At 53.3% G+C, this 19,085-nt stretch overlaps 1 protein-coding gene across 1 annotated transcript; it reads left to right on the top strand.

Moving 5' to 3' along the window:
• Positions 1-1,220: 1,220 nt before the first annotated feature.
• On the top strand, positions 1,221-18,855 carry IGF2 (insulin like growth factor 2). The gene is given in 5 exon segments (XM_056493395.1): positions 1,221-1,738; positions 9,013-9,175; positions 15,700-15,866; positions 16,315-16,513; positions 16,516-18,855. Coding segments are annotated over 5 exon segments (753 nt in total). The 5' UTR covers positions 1,221-1,633; the 3' UTR covers positions 16,635-18,855.
• The last annotated feature ends 230 nt before the right edge of the window (positions 18,856-19,085 follow it).

The raw sequence follows: 19,085 nt of genomic DNA on the forward strand, positions 1-19,085 counted from the left end.
GATGCTAGGGAGGAAAGGAAAGCATGCCCAAAGCCTAGTGAGAAAGGATAATAATAATGGCAAGTTTAGGGCAACTCCGGCTGCTGAGAGATGAACCAAGCCTCTCATACTTGAGGAGAAAATAAAGTACAAACTTGAAAAAAAGCAAAAAAATAAGGAATTGTTACTGCATGCCGGGGTGAGGACTGCTTCATCCTTGCCCTTTCGCACCACTAGCTATGGCCAGCGCTACCTGAGGTGGGCCGACCTGCCCGCTCCTCTCTGCTCCAGGAAGGGTGCGCGCCCGTGGCGCAGCCTGACACGCGTGTCCCTGCAGAGGGACACCCTCCGGGGCAGCGGCGTGGTGCGGGCTGCCTGGGGATTCCTTCCCCGGGCCAGACCCGGCAGGCAGGCAGGTTTTGGGGAGCGGGCAGCCCGGTGTGCCCGCTGCAGCAGCGCGGAGCAGCGGGAGCGCCTGGAGCCCTCGCTGCTGCACACGCACGGCAGCGCCTGGGAAAAGTGCCCTGGCTCAGGGGCGGCAGCGCTCGCCTGCAGCAGCCGCGGCAGGCAGAGACGACCCGGCTAGCGGGAAGGTGCTGTGCGAGGTGCGGGATCCGGAGCGGAGGGGCAGCGTCCACGCTGTCCGCACGGACACGCGGGGGTGGCCGCGGGGCTCGCAGCCCGCAGCGGGCAGGCGCGGCGGCCGGGGAATGCCCGCGCCTTCCTTCGCCGGGAATGCCCATGATTTGCCGGGAATGCCCATGATTTGCCGGGAATGCCCATTCCTTTCCTCGGACACCTGTGCCCGTGTGCAGCTAGAGGGGGACCCGAGAGAGCGCGGACTGGGCGACCTCCCCTCTCGCACCCCGCCGGGACTCGGGGCTCGCCACCTCGCAGCGAGAGGCGCTCAAGGGGCGCCCCCCGGTATTTTGGGCAGGGGCTCGCGGTGCGGACCCACGGCTCTTCCCCTCACCTGCGCCTAGCCACCCTCCCACCCGGGGCCGGCAGACGGGGTAAAGCCTCCAGCCCGGGCAGCAGCGCGCAAAGAAAGCGTGCGGCAGAAACTTTCTGTCCCCTCTTCCCTCCCGAGCTGGACTCCGGAGGGTTACGAGGGAGAAGGAGGGAAGAAAGGAAGGGAGGGAGGGAAGAGAGGGGGTTAGACCGCTCTGCAACATTATTGGCTGCGTGGCCGGGCTGGTGCTCGCCGGGAGAGCATGCCCATTGGGGGGGTATAAAAGGTATAAAAGCCCGAGCGCCCTGCTTGTCTCCTCGCTCGTGGGGCAGCAGCCGGGAGCAGCGGGCAGCGAGGCAGCCGGCCCCTTCGCCCCGACCAAAGGGACGCACTCAGTAAACACAAAAGTGAGAGCCACCCAAGGGGCAGCCAAAGCAGGAGAGAAAGAGAAGGGAAGAAAAAAAAAAAAAGGCTAAAAACAACCCAGGAAAAAAAAAAAAAAAAAAGGAAAAAGGAGAGGAAAGGAAAGCGCTCGATCGCTCTTTCTCTAGAATAACAGAATACCTGATCGTAACAAAATAACATCCTTCAGACAAAATCCAGCAGGGACTTGACACACCAAAAAAGCAAGGCGAGGAGAACGTGCCGGGGCGCGGGGAAGGCAAGCCAAAGCCGCGATCGCTGCCAGGGCAGGAGAGCAGCATGTCAAGCGCCGGGGCACACACGGATGAGCGCTGCCGGCAGCCCGCCTTCCTCCCCGGCCCGCCGCCGCCGCAAGAAGTTGAGAGCAGCAGCGGCAGCGCCAAGGTAAGCGCCGCTCCGCGCTGCCCCTCGGCGGGCAGAGCACGGTGGGGTCCCCGGCAGAGCCGTGCCGAGCCGGGCAGAGCCGAGCCGGGCACCGCTGAGCCATCCCGGGCAGAGCCGCGCTGCCGCCGTCCCCACGCGTGTCACTAGAGGGACCCCGAGCTCCGGGCCAGCCCGGCCGGCGGGGCGGCCCCGCTGCCGTGGGGCGCGGGTATCCCGGGGCGCTCCCGCCGCCGGGATGTGCCGGCAGGGATGCTGCCCCGGGCTGTGCCGGCGGGTCCCGCGTGGGGAGCGGCGGGGGCCGGGCCGGGCTATGCGAGGTCACCGGCGCTGCGCGGCCCCGGCTGCCCGCGGAGCTCCCTCCGTGGGGAGACGCGCGGGGACGGCACCGCCGCCGCTCCCGAGACCGGCGAGGTTCTTAAACTGTCCCTCCGCAAAACACTGCGGCGTGTTTGGTCTCGGGAGGGATAAAAATACAGACAGGAAAAACAAGAAAGTGAAGCCAAAATGGAGTGAGAGTTAATGGTTGGCGGGCAGCCTTAGACTTTCTGTGATTTTTTTTTTTTTATTATTATTTTTTTTTCTTCTTGTTCCTTCCCAGTTGCTTTTCCCTACAGTAATTGTTTTAAGAGCGCGACTTGGAAAGGTTTTAGCACTCTGTTGAGCAGTAGGAATTGGGGCACATGAGGGAACTCGGATTTAGCGTAACTGTACCAGCAGATGTGGCTGCCTCGCCTCCAGCCAGGGGTACTTCAGCAGCGCTGCTGATACGCCAGGTCTCGCTAGGGTGGTGTGGAGCAATCAAGTGTAAAAACAAGGTTTGTGTGGGTGGTTTTAAACAGACACCTAGGGAGAGCCTCTGCTTTCAACCCAGGCTTCCTATACAGAATCTGTAGTTTTCTTCCAAATACTCGGATGTGCTTGGGAGGCTGAGACCTGTTTTTCTTTGGGTTTGTTTATTGTCAGGCTCTGTGTGTATGTGGGTGGCTTTTTTTTTTTTTTTTTCCCTTTTACTTTGCAGGGTTCAAAGTGTTGGGATTTTTATTCCTCCTCTTGCCTTGATTTAGAGTGGAGTTGAGGAGCCTGGGTCGTGGGGTTTTGTTAAGGATGACTTTGTGCTAAGGACATCTGGAGGTATAAAACTGACTGACACTTCTGATTTGAGTTCCACTGTGCTGTTCTGGACCCAACTTGACAATTTTGGTGGGGGTGAATGGGTCAGAGCTGTAAATCTTGCTCCGTGTTGTTGACACCCACACAAGTTCACTCAGCCTTTCAAAGGGGCTATCCCAGCTCCTGTGAAAATTCATTAAGGGATAAAAGATTTGACACCGCGGGTCCCCTCCCACCACCGCATGAAATTTGAGAGCCAAAATGTGTCTGCGTGTGTGTCCCAGCGCTCTGTCTGACAGGTGATCTTTATTTCAGCCTGGCTGGAGGGCTGCTGCTTTGACCAGCCAGCCCGGAGTTGTCAGTGTGTGTCTCCCCCTTGATTCCTATAGGCTTCAGCACGAGCCCAGCTTGCCTCAAAGAGCACCAGAGAAAAGCATTTCTGTACTTTCCTTTTTTTAAATAAAGCAAACACAGCAGGTGAGGTCTTATTTTTAGAGGGACCGAGGAGTTGGTGTGTTTCCAGCAGTGCATACGAGCACTGTAAGTGGCCCACCCTCTCCCAGCTCATGTCCTGGGGCTGACCTCTCCGATCCTTCTTTGGATTCTCTTTGCTTTTAAAAGCTGCTGAGTGGGGAAGGCGATATCGGCCGCCCTCGGCACGGTTGTGCGAGGGGTCAGGAGAGGTGGGGGGCACCAGGGGAGGAAGTCTGCCTTGGCCTTACAGCCCGGCTCTGAAAGGGTTAAAGCTGCTCTGCCAAGACATAAAGCAAGTTCAACGTGTTGTGGGAATATCACTTGCCAATAGACTCCAGTCACCACAGTTCCTGATTTAACAGCTTAACTTGCTGTTAACTTTCCCTGATATACTCCAGGTTTTGGAAGGGAATGCAGAAAGGAGAGAGGAACAATAAAGAAAGGAGTTAAGTGAGGCTACTAAAACGGACTTAAATCCCTTCACTGGGTCCTGCCAGCTGTCTTTAGAAGAGTTAAGCAAGATTGCATTTCCTTTTTTTTTTAAATATAATAAATCAAATATTTCTGGGCTGCATACCAAAATTTATGCAATACGCTCTTACTCCCCAGTGGGGTGAGTAAATGGTACTGAATACCCCATTCACCTTTTTCAGCTTGATTTTTCCACAGGCACAGTAGTTCTCCTGCAGCACATACAGACACAGGGTGTGGGCAGCACCTCCCTGCCTGCCCCAGCCCCTGTCCCAAGGCAGAGGAGGCAGGTGCCCCTCAGGGATCTCAGGATGGGAGGCACAAAGGTGACCCCCGGTGTGGGGCAGAGCAGGCTGCTGATGGGGAGGAGCAGTGAAGACAAAAAAAGTGAGGGCTAAAAATAGCAGCAGTATTGCCAACCTCAGCCATATGAATGTCATGCGAGCCAGGTGCCAAGAGTCAGAAGGTATTTTATTTTTTTTCAAGCCTGAGCTAAACAGCAAAACCCCTGGTCCTCCTGAGTTATTTTTATTTGCCTGACAACTCAGTGGTCAAAAGTTTTGTATTTTGGAGCTTACTTCTTCCAAGATGTGGGTGGCTGGAAATCTCCTTTCTCTTCCAGATGAAAAGAGAGGCTCTTCTGTGGCATGGTATGAGGTGATTCCTCTGCCTTCAGGTACTGCTGGGCACCTCATCTCCGTGCTTCTGCAGCTCCTGGGTGGTTTCCAGCTGCCAAGGCACCTGCCTCTCCTGCTGGCTTCCATTATCCCTTTGCTCCTTGGCACCTCGGGGCATCATGGCCCAGCGCCCTGGTGAGGTTGGGTTGCCCTGTGGGCAGGGCTGGCATTCCCTTGGCACTTGTGAGGCTGGCACATGCCCACATCCTGCTCCTTCGGGATTGCCACTCAGAGCCGGGCCAGCTCCCCACGCTCCTGGGGCTGTCCAGGGAGAGGAGCAATGCAGAGAGGCAGATGTTCAGCATCTCTCACAGGCAATCCTCAGAGTAGTGAAACATCAGTCTGTTTTTTTTTTTTTTTTGTTTGTTTGCTTGTTTGGTTTTTTTTTTTTTTTTTTTTTTTTTTTTTTTTTGAGGGGTGGAGTGTGAGGGATGCTGGGATGTGTAAACTGGGGTTTTCCCCTCTGGCATGTGCCACTGGGTTGGGGCTGATGACTTTTCTTTTGCCATGCTCCCTTTTAAGTGCTGCACTGCTCCACAAAGAAGCAAAATTTTTGGGTTTTTTTTTTTTTTCTTTTTGCTGTCCAAATCCAAATTTTACAGACTGGGCCATCTGTCAATTCCCTCCTACGTTGTTCTGTTCATATTAAATTGCAATGAAGGCCAGACTGAAGAAGGAATTAGGTCAGACAGGAGGTTTTGTCTCTGTTTTGGGGAGATATTTGTTGCCCAAGAGGCATCATGGTTTGGTTTGCTCAGCACAAGCCTGGATACAAGGGATGCCTGAGCTGTACTCTGAGACTTGGCAAGTGGGACTTTTAGCACATTGTGGCCTCTTGGCCCCTGACTCCCCAGCAGCTGGACAGAAACTGTCGGTCCAGCTGATTCAGCAGCAGATCCTGAAAAATCCTTTAACAGCCTGGGGTGGGAGGGTGACTCCCCTGCAGACCTGGGGCTCACTCCCAGCACAGCACAGCATCAGAGAGAGCCCTCTCTGTTGCACCTCTGCTGCTCTGAGGTGTTTGGGGGTCCCTGGCAGTGACATGTGCTGCAAGGCAGGAACACACAGGGGTTCCAAGGCAGGAGCATCCTGCACATGGCAGCTTCTGGCTGAGCTGGTTCCAGTGGCAGCCTGGCTTTGTGTGGGGTGCTGGGTGTACCAGGAAAGGCATGAGAGGGGCATGAAGGATGGAGAGCAAAGCAGACCCTCTCCAGGGAGGGAGAGGCCAGCAGTGTGTGCTAGTCTGAACCTGTTCTGCATTGATAATGCTGCTTCAGATGTGGGTTATTCAGAGGAGCTCCAGATGTGATTCCCAGGATGGTACAGGTCACCTGTGCAAACAAGAAATCCCTCTTCCATCACCCTTTTGCACAGTGTGTGGGGTCCAAGCCCTCCTTAGGAGGAATTTGGTGCTTTTTGGGCATCTGGCATGTCTCTTGCTGCCATTCCCACTGCATCCTAAAGCCTTTGAGCTCTCCCTGGGCACATGAGGAACAACAGCAGTCAGCATGGCTGGTTGAACCTGCTTTAGCAAGACTGGGACAGTGGTAGCTGTAGCCTCTCTTCTAGCAGAGACAGGACCTTGTTGTCCTTTAGGGAAGTGGCCCACTTCCCTTGTGCTGCCTTATTCCTGTTCCATTTCATGTAAGAGAGGCTTTCTAATAAAATATGAAGGCTCTTTCAACCATTGGTGAGTTTTCTCCTGTTCAACAGCTGAGGAGACTGTCTCAGCTGTCTGTCCTCAGATGCCTGTTCTCATGCTTGGGACTAGAACCCAAAAGCTGTGCTGTGCCATATTTTTAGTGGAGAATGAAGTCTTGGAGTTATCCACAGGGTTTAGACTCATCATGCTGAGCATCCATTCAGTTCTTGCAAGCTGTGCAGCTGGTGTGGTGGGTTGCAGGTACCCAGCTGTGCCATGGCATCCTGTTTTGGGGAGTAGCACCTGCTCTGGCAGCCACGGCAAGGCAGGTGTGAGCTCTCCTGCATGGGTCTGCTCATCCCTGCCTGTGAGGGAAGGCTCCATAGGAAGGTTACTGGGACATGTTGAGCCAGTGATGGTAGCCCAGGAGCCTCTGTAGCCTTTGTGTGAAGTCTGGGGGCTTTTCATTAGCAGAGGCAGTAGGGCCAAGGAGAGATGGCAGGGCTTATGGGGTTGGGCTGGGTTGCAGCTCCATCAAGCTGGAGAGAAACTGCAGCACTGGGTAGTAAATAAAGATGCTCTTTGCTTTGCTGCCTGGTTTCTCATTACACAGCTATTGGAAGGAGCAGGGAGAGGCCAAGGTGACAGCAGAGGGAAGGGCTGGTGGCTGGTGTGTGGCAAAGGTGCACTCAGTTGCATTTCACACCTCCACGTTAGCCGTGCCCTGGGTGACAGCGCTGGGGCTCTTCCTGTTCCTGCTGCTCCAGGGGCTTTTCCTGGCTGGAGTTATGGGGTGTGGGGGCACCTGGGAAGAGCTTGCAGTGGAGGCAGGGAAGGCTGCCAGGGGCTTGCAGTGCAGCTTGTGCAGGAGCAGGTATTTTCTGAGGAGCACAAGTGTTTTTCCACAGAAGGTATCAGGTCTCCCCAGCATCAAATATCACCTGCTGACAAAATCTCACTCTGCCTTTGCTTCAGAGCATCTCACTCTTCTCTTTAGACTGAATGTGGAGGGAAAATGGTGTTTGTCACCTGTGCCACCAATCAACCCCTTTCTGTCTGCTTGGGGAGGCCAGCATGCAGTCTGCTCATTAGCCACAGTGCCCACAGCCAGCATGAGCCTGACTTGGGACATGGGATCCTGTGGATGTCCTGAAGTCCCATATGAGTGCCTCTGACAGCAGCACTGGCTGGTAGCAAATCTGTCACCCTGGAAATGAGCGCTGGCACTGCCTGAGACCTGGGAGCACCAGCAATTGGCATCTGCATGTAAAATAAAGGGCTGAAAAGGGATAGGAGCAGGGTGGCTGGTCTGTTGTCAGCTGGAGATCTGGCTCCTGATGCTGCAGCACCAGGGCCATGACTCCAGCAGTGAAAGTGATGCTGTGCTCATGTTGGAGAGACCCAGTTAAACACCTGTGGGCCACTTGATAAAAAAAAATCCAGGTGAAAAAGTGCTGGTGGTAAAATACTGCCACATGGCAGCATGGTGTCAGAGCCTGCTGTCATCCCTCTGCTCCTACTGTATTACAGAACAAAGCCCCTGTAGTGTGCTGGAGGGACCATTGGTGCTTGAAAAGCTGGTCTTGATCCCATCACTGGCTGATTTGACACCAGTTTGTTCCTGGAGCTGCTGCATCTCTTGTCCAGAGCTTTGGAGGGCTTTTGCCAGTCTTGCTGATCTTTGCCAGGACAGGCTGAGAGTACTATGGCAGTCAAAACTGGAGCAGGAGGAACATCCCCCACAGCCCACCCAGACCCTGGAACTTCTGTTGTGGCTTTTCCTGCTGCTGATCCTCCTGCTGCTCAGTAGAGCTCATGACTTGTAAGCACGATGCATTTCCAGCGGTGACAATTTGAGCTACGTGCTACTAAAAATTGGGGAGCAAGGGTGTCTTTATTGCTGGCAGGACCATAGCAGGGCCTCTGGGGAGCTGGGCTAATTTCCTGGCTGCGCTGCAGACTTCCCCTGCGACCTTGGGCGAGTCATTTAATCTATCCTGGGCTTCGGCTCCATCTCCGAGCATCCCGGGGGGGTGAGGTAATATTCATTAACTGATATTATTCTCGAGTTGCTCAGATGCTATGGTGATGAAAGCTGGATGTGAAACCTGGTGTCTTGGTTGAATATTAGCAAGGAGAGAGGATGCTCTGCTTGAGATTAGGGTTGCAACCCACTGTTTGCTGTTTTGAGCTTACCTGTCTGGTCAAAACTCAGCATTATTTGGCTGCATGTGTACTGTGGGGCTCATCACTGAGGGAATATAATGCCCTGGGCTTTGCCCAGTGGGGCAATAGCACTTTGCTTTACACTTGCAGAGGCTGACAGGGAGGTAAGCTGTTTGCTGGAGCTGAGTCTTTGGGCTAGTTAGCAAATGTCCAGGGAGTTTCTCTTTTAATGCTCTGCACTGTCTGACACTGCCTTTACCCTGCCTAGTGATGCCTCAGGTGTGTTTCCCATGGGACCACATTATTCCTGAGGGATGCCTTCTCAGTCCCAACTCTGTCAGCAAACAGAGCTTGTGCAATCAGCCTCTTGATTGCTTGAGCCTCATCTCTGTCACATGCCTGGGACAAAGCTGTTCTTCCCAGCTTTCCTCAAAAGCGGCTCTAGGACAGGTTGAAGCTTGATTTCGCTTTGCATGGGCATGTTTTCAGACAGGAAAAGAGAGGGGGAAAAAAAACCAAAACCACCTACTGATCATAATTTTAAAAGGGGGGGAAAAATAAAAATAATGAAATTGCACTGTTGAAAGAGCAGGGCCTGTTAGAGGCGGGCTGAAGTGGGATTTTCCAGTGGAAAAAGCGCTTCAATGCAAACGCTGTGTGCTTGGCGGGCCGAGCACGGGGGGAGGTGGCAGAGGGGCTCTGTGCTAACGCTGTGCTCTGTCCCCTGTCCCCAGGTGCCCAGGATGTGCGTGGCCAGGCGGATGCTGCTGCTGCTGCTGGCGTTCCTCGGCTACGCGCTGGACTCGGCCGCCGCCTACGGCACGGCGGAGACCCTGTGCGGCGGGGAGCTGGTGGACACGCTGCAGTTCGTCTGCGGGGACAGGGGCTTCTACTTCAGTAAGTGCAGGGACACACAGCACAGGGGGGCCCCAGCCTGGTGCTTTCCATCATTCCCTTTATGTGGCAGTAGGCCGGGAGGGCGGCAAGGAGATGGACACGCTCAGGGTGACTTGGCGCTGGCTTTGGGGACTGTGTGGTGCCATGGGGAAGCTGGGTCCTGTGTGTGATGCTCAGGAAAGCAGAATGTCCTGGGGGAACATATGTGGCTGGTTCACCAGTGATAGGGCAAGGCTTTACAATAATGAGGATGTCTGCAGTGCTCTGCTGAGATTGGGTCCTGGTTTATTTTGAAACTTTGCTGCCTAAGCGTTGCATCCTGAGAGGAAGCTGAGCACTCTCCCTTCCCAGAGCAGGCGTTGCTTTGGTATAGCAGCACTTTCTAGGCTGCTCCCAAAACTTTGTGGCACAGCTTCGTGACCTCCCAGCTACCACTGGTGAACTTGTTGCTGAAGAGTGATGTCCTACCCCTAGTGCAAAAAATGCAGCACTGCTGCTGTGTGCAGCGTGCAGATGGCTTCAGACCAGCTGACTGCAGTAGGCTTTCCAGCAGGATGCTTTGGGTCTTTGGACCATTGGCAGTAAGATGGATTAGCTGGTAAACAGGGAGGATGAGGAGTAAACCTGTGACAATGGATGCTCAGTAATCTATGGGCAAATGTGCCTCGAGTGTGTGATACCTTGTTTTGGTGTTTTGGTCCCCTGCTCTGCTTGGGAGTGGGAAAACAATGTGTCTTGCTCCCCACTGAGGACTGAGCCACAGGGTGACTAACTGCAGGAAAGATACAAAACCAAATGGGGGGGAAGAGGATGGAGATACCAGCTTTGCACGGTGCATTTGGCAGTCTTGCCTCTGCCTTGGGAAAAGGAATTAAAAAGTCACTTTCAAGTAAACAGGGTGTTTTTTTGGAGGAGTGGAGTTGAGACCCAGCCTCCCTCTCATTCCAGTCTGCCTGTGCAGGGAACAATGGGATGCTGCAAAGTTAGGAAATTACTTTGGATGTCCTTTTCCAGTCTGGATGTCCCTTCCCAACCTGGATGCTTTACCAGACATGTCTCCTGCTGCCTGCTGATGATGGGTAGAGAGAGGTGCAGGGATCCCACACCCAGCCACAGCAGAGTTCAGGTTGGGAAGGGTTTCAGGTTCAGTTTTGGGCGGGTGATCAGGCTGCAGGTGGCTTTGCAGCTCTCTGGGGGCAATTCCCCTGCCCCATCCCAGCTGAGCAGCAGGATCTCCTCGTGGCTCCCTGGGCACTGTGGGCAGGCAGCACTTTTGGGGTGTTCTGGGTGCATGTCCTTGCTGTGATGGAGCCAAGCAGGGAGAGTTTGCATGTCAGCTGTCCTTCCTCTTTTCATCTCCCCTTTACCAGCATGGCAAGGAGGCAAGTGCCTCTCCTGCTCACAGCTCTTCTCCCTCTATATGTAAAGGAGCATCTGTCTCCCTCCCTGTTTTCTCTTCCCTCCTCCCTCTCTCTGGGGATAAAAGGGAATGGGGCTTTTGTTTTAAGGTCAAACTGACCTCCTTTCACCTCAAATAACCCAGCTGCCCAGGCCAAAATAAAAACACTTTTGAAGACAGACAAGTCTCTTGGTGCCAAGTGGCCAGTCGGGTGCTGCAAGGGGGTTCTTGCCTTATTTCTTTTTGTGCTCTCCTATCCCCCTTCCCCACTTCACCTTTTTGAATATTTCTGATGAGCCCAGGTACTGGGGATGAAGCATAGTCCAATATTTTAACCCTTTCAGCATCTGACCAGCCTGTGCCATGCAGGGCTGACGACGTTTGGGCAGTGCCTCTACTTGATGAAGGTTTTGGACATCCCCATTTAAGTTATTTTTTCCCCCTCTACCTCCACCTCATAAATTATTATTTCTGACCATGTTCATCTTCACTCATAAACCCACATGTTGTCACCATGTAGGTGCAATAGGACACAATTATGTTGTACCATCGTGGGTTTACCTCTTAAAACCGGGCCTGGGTTTGCATTGAGCACCTCACAGCATGGGATGTGTGACTAGCCTGTGCTAAAGCAGCTGTTCACACAGAAAATAAATGACCTGGGCAGCCTTGTCCTGTGCATACCTGAGGGCCTGCTTGCTGGACAAGGGTTTTTGAAGCATCTGACTGGTAATATTGGAAAGACCAAGAATAGAATGAAAACCCATTATTGCTGCTTCTTTTGCTGAAGCATATATTTAAGAACTTAAGGTGCTCTGCATTCTTGCAACACTTTGCTGGCACAGCTGGCTGTGAGATACAACAATCTTTGCACCAGTGCCAGGGGGATGCATGTATGGATGGTGTCCTGGGAGGCACCACAGCTGGCAGGTGCTTGGGACTGGGAATGTTGAAACTGCCTCCAAGAGCTGGGGCTGCAGAAGAGCTGCACTAACAGGGGTAGGGCTGGCAGCACTGAGCTTACCCAGCCATGGGACATGGTGATGCCAGCTCTGTATCCATCCCATGGCAAGCTACAGATAGCTGAGTCTGAGCACGCTTTGCTCTGCACTGGTGACGCCTCCTCTCTGTGCCTTTCAAGGCTTTTGGCTTGGGCAGCAGCTGCTGTCAAGGTGGTGGTTCCATGGCAGGGGGGTAGCCCTGCTCCCCAGAACCCACCCAGGGACAGCGGCACGGCGCAGGGAGGGATGCTGAGCCCAGGCTGCAGTGGAAAGCAGGGCAGGTCGGGAGGAAGCCTCAGCCCCGAAGCTGCTGTCAGGCAGCGCTGGCAGGGAGGGAGAAGGGGCTGCAGGGGGAGAGGCGGCCGACTTCTCTGTAAACAACAGCTCCTGTTTCCTCCTTTCCAACAGCTGATAAGAATTTAGCTCTTTGCAGCCGCTTGTGCTGACGGGGCACATTCTTGCGCACCCGCCGCTCCTCCGAATAATACTAGGAAAAAGCCGGGGGGAAAGTGCGGTGCCGGGGTGGGGGAGGGCCAGGCCGGGGGCACTGGGACGGGGCCCGGTGCTGCACAAAGGCCCCCTTGTTGCTCCCAACATTCCTGCGACAGGGGCACGGGGACTGTTTACACCCAAAGTCCCCTTCCACTCGGCTGGCCGCCTGATCGACCGGAGGAGAGGGGACCCAGCCAGGGTGGCACCAGCACCGCGCACCCCTCCCTGCAGCATCTGCTGGCCCCGGTGAGAGCGGGCAGCCGGGAGCTGTGGGGTGTTCATGCCAGGGAAGGGACCCTCCTGTTCCCCACGGCGCAGTGGCATAGCTGAGCTGCAGGTACGTGGCCTCTGGGCTCTCCCAGGAAGGCGTCTGGCTTTGTGCCACTCCTGGGATGCCCTGCCAGGAGAGCCCATAGCTAGGCAGGAATAGCCCCAGGCAGCTGCAGGGCTTCGCGCTGCCGGGCTTTGCACCGCAGCTCTGTGCATCCCGGGGCTCGTCCCCGCAGCAGCGCTGTGGAAGGCTTTGGTGAGGCACAGCTTAGGGAGAAAGGGAGCCTGGCCATTCATTGAGGGCCGGGAGGAAGCGCGTTTCCTCGGAGGAAGCGGTCGCTGCTGCGATGGGAAGTGGCTCGCGTGCCCCGGCGATGCCGCAGCCTGCTGCCCACGCAGTTCTCCCCTGTGGGCAAGGGACAGCGTGGCAAAGCCCTCCCTGGGCTCGGCGGTGGCGCTGCAGAGAGATGCCACCCATGGGCAAAAGCCAGGAAATTCAACCTTTAGTCCCTGTGTAAATCGTGTTACAGAACAAACCCTCTTCCCAATCCAGGTCAGCAGCAATACTGCTGTTTGCCAGCAATGTCCTGTCGTTTCCAGGTACTTTCTGAGACTAAATCCCTGTTTGTTATGTTTGCTTGTTTTTTTTCCTAAAGTAACTCTCCCCCGGAGGGCTGTAGTGGCATTTGGCGAGGTCCGTACGGACAATTATGTAATGGGAAACGTGCCCCATCGGAGAGCCACGGTGGAGCTGGCAGCGGTGCCGGCAGGGGAGCGGCTTGCAGCAGCTCCATGCAGGAGAGGAAGGGCAGCACACTGGGGCTGGGGGCCACACGTGTGCCTGGTGGCCAGGCAGGGGCAGCTCTCAGGGAGGAAGAGGCCCTGTCACACCTGGCATTTGCAAACACACACTGACATGATCTCCCCGTGTGTACCCTAGCCAAAAATTGCCTTGAAGGCACAGCGGTGAATATAGCCCCGCTTTCCTCATTGTTTTTCTCCTCCCCTCTTCTTTCCAAACAAACACATAACTGCAAGTGGGAAACTTCTGTTTTTGAGAGGAGATATGTAACCTTCGAAAACCTCAACTTCTCCTCAAACCATGTGTGTCATCACTTGTGCAACCTTCTGTTCAGCGGGAGTGTGAATTTAGCCCTTAGGGGATGTGCTAGCAAGAGGGGGTGACTTGAATTTTTTCTCTTTCCCTTCTAAACTCTCCTTCTGCCCATATCAGGATGCCTTTGTGGAACAGCTTAATGCTTCAGCAGCCTGCCATAGATTGAGTTGTGCACTGGGATTGATAGGAGCTGAGCAGGGGCCAAGTCTGGTGCAGGGTGTTGGTGGAGTGCACCTCTCCCACGGATCTCACTGGGCATTGCATGCACAGAGAATACATGCAGCTGGTCCTGGCCCTGTCTCCTTTGGCATCACCACCCAGGTTGCCTACTCTGGCATCACTTGAGCTGTGAGCAGCCCGTACATCTGCCCTCCTTTCAGGGGAGGGTCCAATCCAGTCTGTTTATTGACCACAAGACAGAAAATTGAACCCCTAACAGTGTTCCCTTCCATGAACCTTTACCTAGGGGGAACCATCCCTCTCACCTCCCTGTGGGGCTGGTTAAAGGCTGTGCCTGAAATTCTTCTGGAGAAAACAAAAAGGAAGGTGGTGGCACAAGAGGGACAAATGTGGAAAATAAACCATTTGAAATGGCTCCCAAAGGCAGGTCTCATGGTATGCATCAGCTGCCCCACCAAGCAGCACACTGATGCTGTGTTTGTGTGACCTCTGAGCATGGTGGAAATGCACCAGAGGGCTCCTGGCTATGGGAACACGACTGATTTTAACAGAGAGCAGGTATAGCCCTGATGCCAGGGCTATTACAGAGGCAGCAGCGAGGCATTTTCGTGGTGTTTTGCATGTCAGCACTGTGCACACAGTGCTCTGTTGTGCATGGAGAACTGTGTTGAATATGCATGTCTGCATTGCACATGTGGGGCTGCATTGAATGCACAGGACTGCATCATCTGTACTGCACACCTGGGGCTGCTTCTCACATGTGGGGTTGTGCTGTACACATAGAGAACTGTGCTTTGCACTTTGGGTGGGCATCCAGAGTGGGATGCCCTCCAGGGAAAGTGGTCAGCTCCATGTAAGCCAGCCTTAGGTCTTCACCAAGGCCTAACACTTGAGTGTCTGCTTCATCAGGAGTGCAGGGGTGAGAATCATGGATCCTCATGGATCATGCACAGGGCTAGTGTGGACAGTCGTGTGTGTTCCTGCAGGCCAGCTGGGAGGTGAGGGCTCAGCATGCCATAGTCAGCAGTGTTAGGCATTGCACTTACACCACTTGCTCTCAGTTTTCCCTATGCCCAAAACCTCCTGGCTGGGATGTGATACTGGATCCTGTTTGCAAGCCCCACTGTTGCTGGCCTCTGTTTCCCTCCTTCAGAGCACCTTGTGCTGGGAAGGGGTGCTCGTGGCACTGTGCAGAAACCTGGCTGCAAATCCCACAACAGCACAAGAGCATGTTACGTGCAAAAGCATGGAGAAAATCCATTTGTTTTGGGCCAGTTTACATTCTGGAAGGCACAATTCCTGAGCAAGTTTTCTTTGCATCAGAAGTTCAGCTTTACCCGTCTCTTTTATTTCAAGAAGGGGAGGAAACATGGCAAAAGTGATGTAAGCTTTTCCCCTGGAGCACTTTAGCCATCATTAAGCCGCGATATGAAATGCACTTGGTCATTGCTGCACCAGACATGGGCTTTTGCATCCTTCTTCAGGCAGAAATGGGAGAGGAGCCCTTATTAAAAGATTAAGTTTAATAGCTATTCTTGGCGGGTGTGGGAGCCTGTATTCTTTCTGCAGCTGTCTCAGAGCTGTCCCATCTGGTAAAATTTAGCCGCCTTGGTTCGCTTCACCTGCCTGAGTGTTGATCCGGCCGAGGAAGGTTGGCAGCCACAATGCTGTGCTGCTTCTTTCTAATAAAATTCGCCTGCCAGGATCAACATCGGAGACGGTCGCAGTAATCGGCGCAGCGCTGGTGGTCAGGCTGGGCTTGAGTTCCTCACCCAGCCATGCCTGAGAAGGGCAGAGATAGAGGAGGGAGATAAACTCCCATCATTTAAAGTGCCTTTAGACTGCTGCTGGAGGCTGTGTTGGCATCAGCAGCGTTTGTCTGGGGAAGTTTTAGCTTGAGCCTTGGCTGGTTTGTGGGTGCGTGTCAGCTGGCCTGGGAGAAGCGCTGCTGTGTGTGAAGGATGTGGAGCCCCCCAGTCTCTGGTGGGGGAGGGATGCCTACAAGGATTTGGGGAGAAGGTCCAGCACAGGTTGGTGGCTAATGCCAGGGTCTCTGCTGTTGCAGGTAGGCCAGTGGGACGAAATAACCGGCGGATCAACCGGGGGATCGTGGAGGAGTGCTGCTTCCGGAGCTGCGACCTGGCTCTGCTGGAAACGTACTGCGCCAAGTCCGTCAAGTCGGAGCGGGACCTCTCTGCCACCTCCCTGGCGGGCCTGCCAGCACTCAGCAAGGTGAGCAGGCTGCACAGGGATGGTGGCCCTCCTCTGAAGTAAAGAGAGAGGGAGAAGACAGGAAGGCCGTGGGTGGAGAGGGCAAACCCCAGCTGCAAGGTCTGATGTTTCAGCGGAGCTTTTGAGAGACAGCCACCGTTGGCAAGGCGTGCCAAGCAGCCTGCCAAAAGTCAGCTCTTAGTAAGGTGGGGACCCAGAGGTGGGCTGGGTCACAGAGTCATAGCATGGGCTGGGCTGGAAGTGACCTTTAAAGGTCATCTAGTGCAACTGCCCCGCAATAAGCATCGACTGGATCAGGTTGCTCAGAGCCCTGTCCAGCCTTTTTGCAGCCGTTTCCAGGGATGAGGCAATATTTCCATGGGAGGGATGGAGGTCCAAGAAGGGAATCCCCATCTGGAGAGCGGGCAGGCTCGAGTGGAGGCTAATACTGCTGTCCCCCTCCTTGCAGGAGAGCTTCCAGAAGCCCTCTCACGGCAAGTACTCCAAGTACGACGTGTGGCAGAAGAAGAGCTCCCAGCGGCGGCAGCGGGACGCGCCCAACATCCTGCGGGCTCGCCGGTACCGGTGGCAGGCGGAGGGGCTGCAGGCGGCCGAGGAAGCCAAGGCGCTGCACCGTCCCCTCATCTCCCTGCCCAGCCAGAGGCCCCCGGCGGCGGCCGGCCCCCAGAAATGAACCCTGACCGGCCGTCTCGATTTTTGATCTCCTGGGGGAGGGCGGGAGGACTGGCGATTCCCGCCCCCGAGCCCCTCCGTCCCCAGGGCCGCTGAGCCGAGGAGCGGGGCGGCGGGGCGCCCTGGCGCCGCTCCGGCCCCAACCCAACAACTGACACGGCAAGGAGGGCACGGCGGCGGCCGTGGCACCGCTCCCACGGCATCTTCCTTTCGGGGTGGGGGGGAGGGTTGTTTCGTTTCCCACGCCTGTTCCGTTCCCCCGCGCCCCCCGGTATTTCCAAACCTGTACTTGCAAAGGGACTGTTTGGCACTTGAACTTTTTTTGCTGCCGGGCGCTGCGTGACATCCCCGGTGCCAACGCCAGAAGACAAAAGAAAGAGCAAGAGGAAAAAAGGATATGAAGTTAAATTTTTTTTTTTTTTTTTTTTTTTTTTTTCTCGAGAAGCGTCCATTCCGTGTCTTTCTTGACAATAAAGTGAAAAAAACAATAGAACAGGGAGAAACATTGAGGGGTAAAATTTTTTTTGCCTCATTCCCACCCCCACTTTTTTTCTTCTTTTTTTTGTTTTTTTTTTTTTTCTCTTTTGGTTTTTCTTATTTTTATAACTTTCTTTTGCACCTTTAAAAGAAAAACGTACCTGAGAAGAAGTTCCGAGGAGCCCCCATCTGCGTTTTTGTGTGTGTGCTTCATTACAAGATTCCAAATCGACTTGCACCTTTTTTGAAATCACCGATGACGGGAGAAAGAGAGGAAGAGGAGAGAGAAAGCAAGAAAGAGAGAAGGAAAAGGAAAGGGGAAAGAAGAAAAAAAAGAAAAAAAAGTGAGCTGATGCTCACTTTAAATGGAGGAGGCGTCTGCATTGCACATTTGCCACGGATTTAGTTGATTTATATATATAATATATTATATAACTTTTTTGGCAAAAAAGCACTATTTTTATGGGACATTTTGTGTAGTATCTGAAGAGGGATTGTAATGTTTAAAATGTGTTATGGTGCTAAAGTAAGTTGGAAGGGAAAAAACCCAGAAATAGCAAGGGAGGGTGGGGAGGGAAGGACAAGATAGCGAATACTGAACTTGAAATTTTAGCTTTTCGTTTTAGGAAAAGTGTGATAAATGTGTTTCTTTTCTCTTCTGAAATATAGCTTGGTCATGACCATCTGAGCTAGTTGGCTGTTACTCATGTACACAGATGCACGCACACACAGAATACATCGACACGCATCCTTTTCTTTTTTTGTTTTGTTTAAAAAAAAAAAAAAACAACAAAAACAACACAACCACCGCAACTTAGACTAAAAGGGAACTGTTCTGGAGACAAACTATTCTGAATGGTGAAGGTGTTGCCGGTTAGAACTCAAGGCCCTGCTTCTGCACGGACCCCTTGGCCACCCCCTGGAGCTTGGCTCCCCAAACCACGGGGAATTGTGCTCTTCCCTGTCCTTGCTGGAGTGCTGATGGTCCAGCCAGCAGGTGGGCAGGCAGCCCTCCCACCAAGCCCCTGCAGGAGCAGCAGCTCCACGGCTGCCATCTCCTTTTCCTTCTCTTGCCCTTTGCATCCTTCTGGCCGGACCCTGGCGTCCCTGCCCCGGGGCTGCTGCACGGGAGGGGGGCACAGGTGAGTCTCTGGCTGGAGGCTCGGTGGGCAGATGGGTTTGAGAGGTGGGCAGAGGGCTGTAAAATAGGTTGGGTTTAAAATAATATATATTATCTGTCTAGGAACCGTAAAAGGGGGGGAATCAATTACATCTCCCTAATATACTCTCACTTGCTAATAAAATGGGGACACTCTGTTAACCAGTTCTGTACTTGCTTTGTCTTATATATCCATACATTTAAAACATAAAAAAAAAAAGACTACTTGAATTGTATTCTATTTCGTGGTTTGGAGGGGAGGGCTAGGGGGAGTCTTGAGAGGGGGAGGATTTTAATGTATAATCCTTTTGTTTGTTATTACCTTGCAATGTTGAGCCATGAAGCCTTTGTTTAAAAAAATGGCACTGCAATACACGACAAAGAAAATCCTTTATTTATTTTATTAAATATATATGGAAAAGAATGAAAATCAGTCCAAATTAGGGAGGGGGAAAGGGAAGTGGGTGGGGTGGGAAGGCAGAAAAAAAACAGAGAAATTGCAAATAATTGACTTTTTTTTTTTTTTTTTCCTTTTCATGTGTCTTTTTTTAAAAAAAAACTTAGTTTTTATTTTTTAAAAAGAGAAGTAAAAGCTTTCCTGGATGCTTTGTACCAAAAAAGAAAAAAATTAAAAAAAAATAAAAAAGAAAACCTGTTAAGCAAATAAATATCCATCCAGAATATGAAGCCTGACTTTTTCTTTTACTTTTCATTTATTTTTGCTCCTGGGGCGAGAGTTGGGTGGGAAGAAGGCCACACCAAGAGCCACTCCCTGTGGAGGAACAGAGTGCACTGCAGCTCCTCTTTCAGAATTCAAAACTGCAAGAGAGCCTGCAGTACCCTTAAACACAAGGTGGAACCTCAGTCCTGTGGCAGGTGCCCCCCTGAAATCCCCAGTCATCCTCCCAGTG

This window comes from Oenanthe melanoleuca, chromosome 5 (genome assembly GCF_029582105.1).
Source record: "Oenanthe melanoleuca isolate GR-GAL-2019-014 chromosome 5, OMel1.0, whole genome shotgun sequence".
Classification (NCBI taxonomy): domain Eukaryota; kingdom Metazoa; phylum Chordata; class Aves; order Passeriformes; family Muscicapidae; genus Oenanthe; species Oenanthe melanoleuca.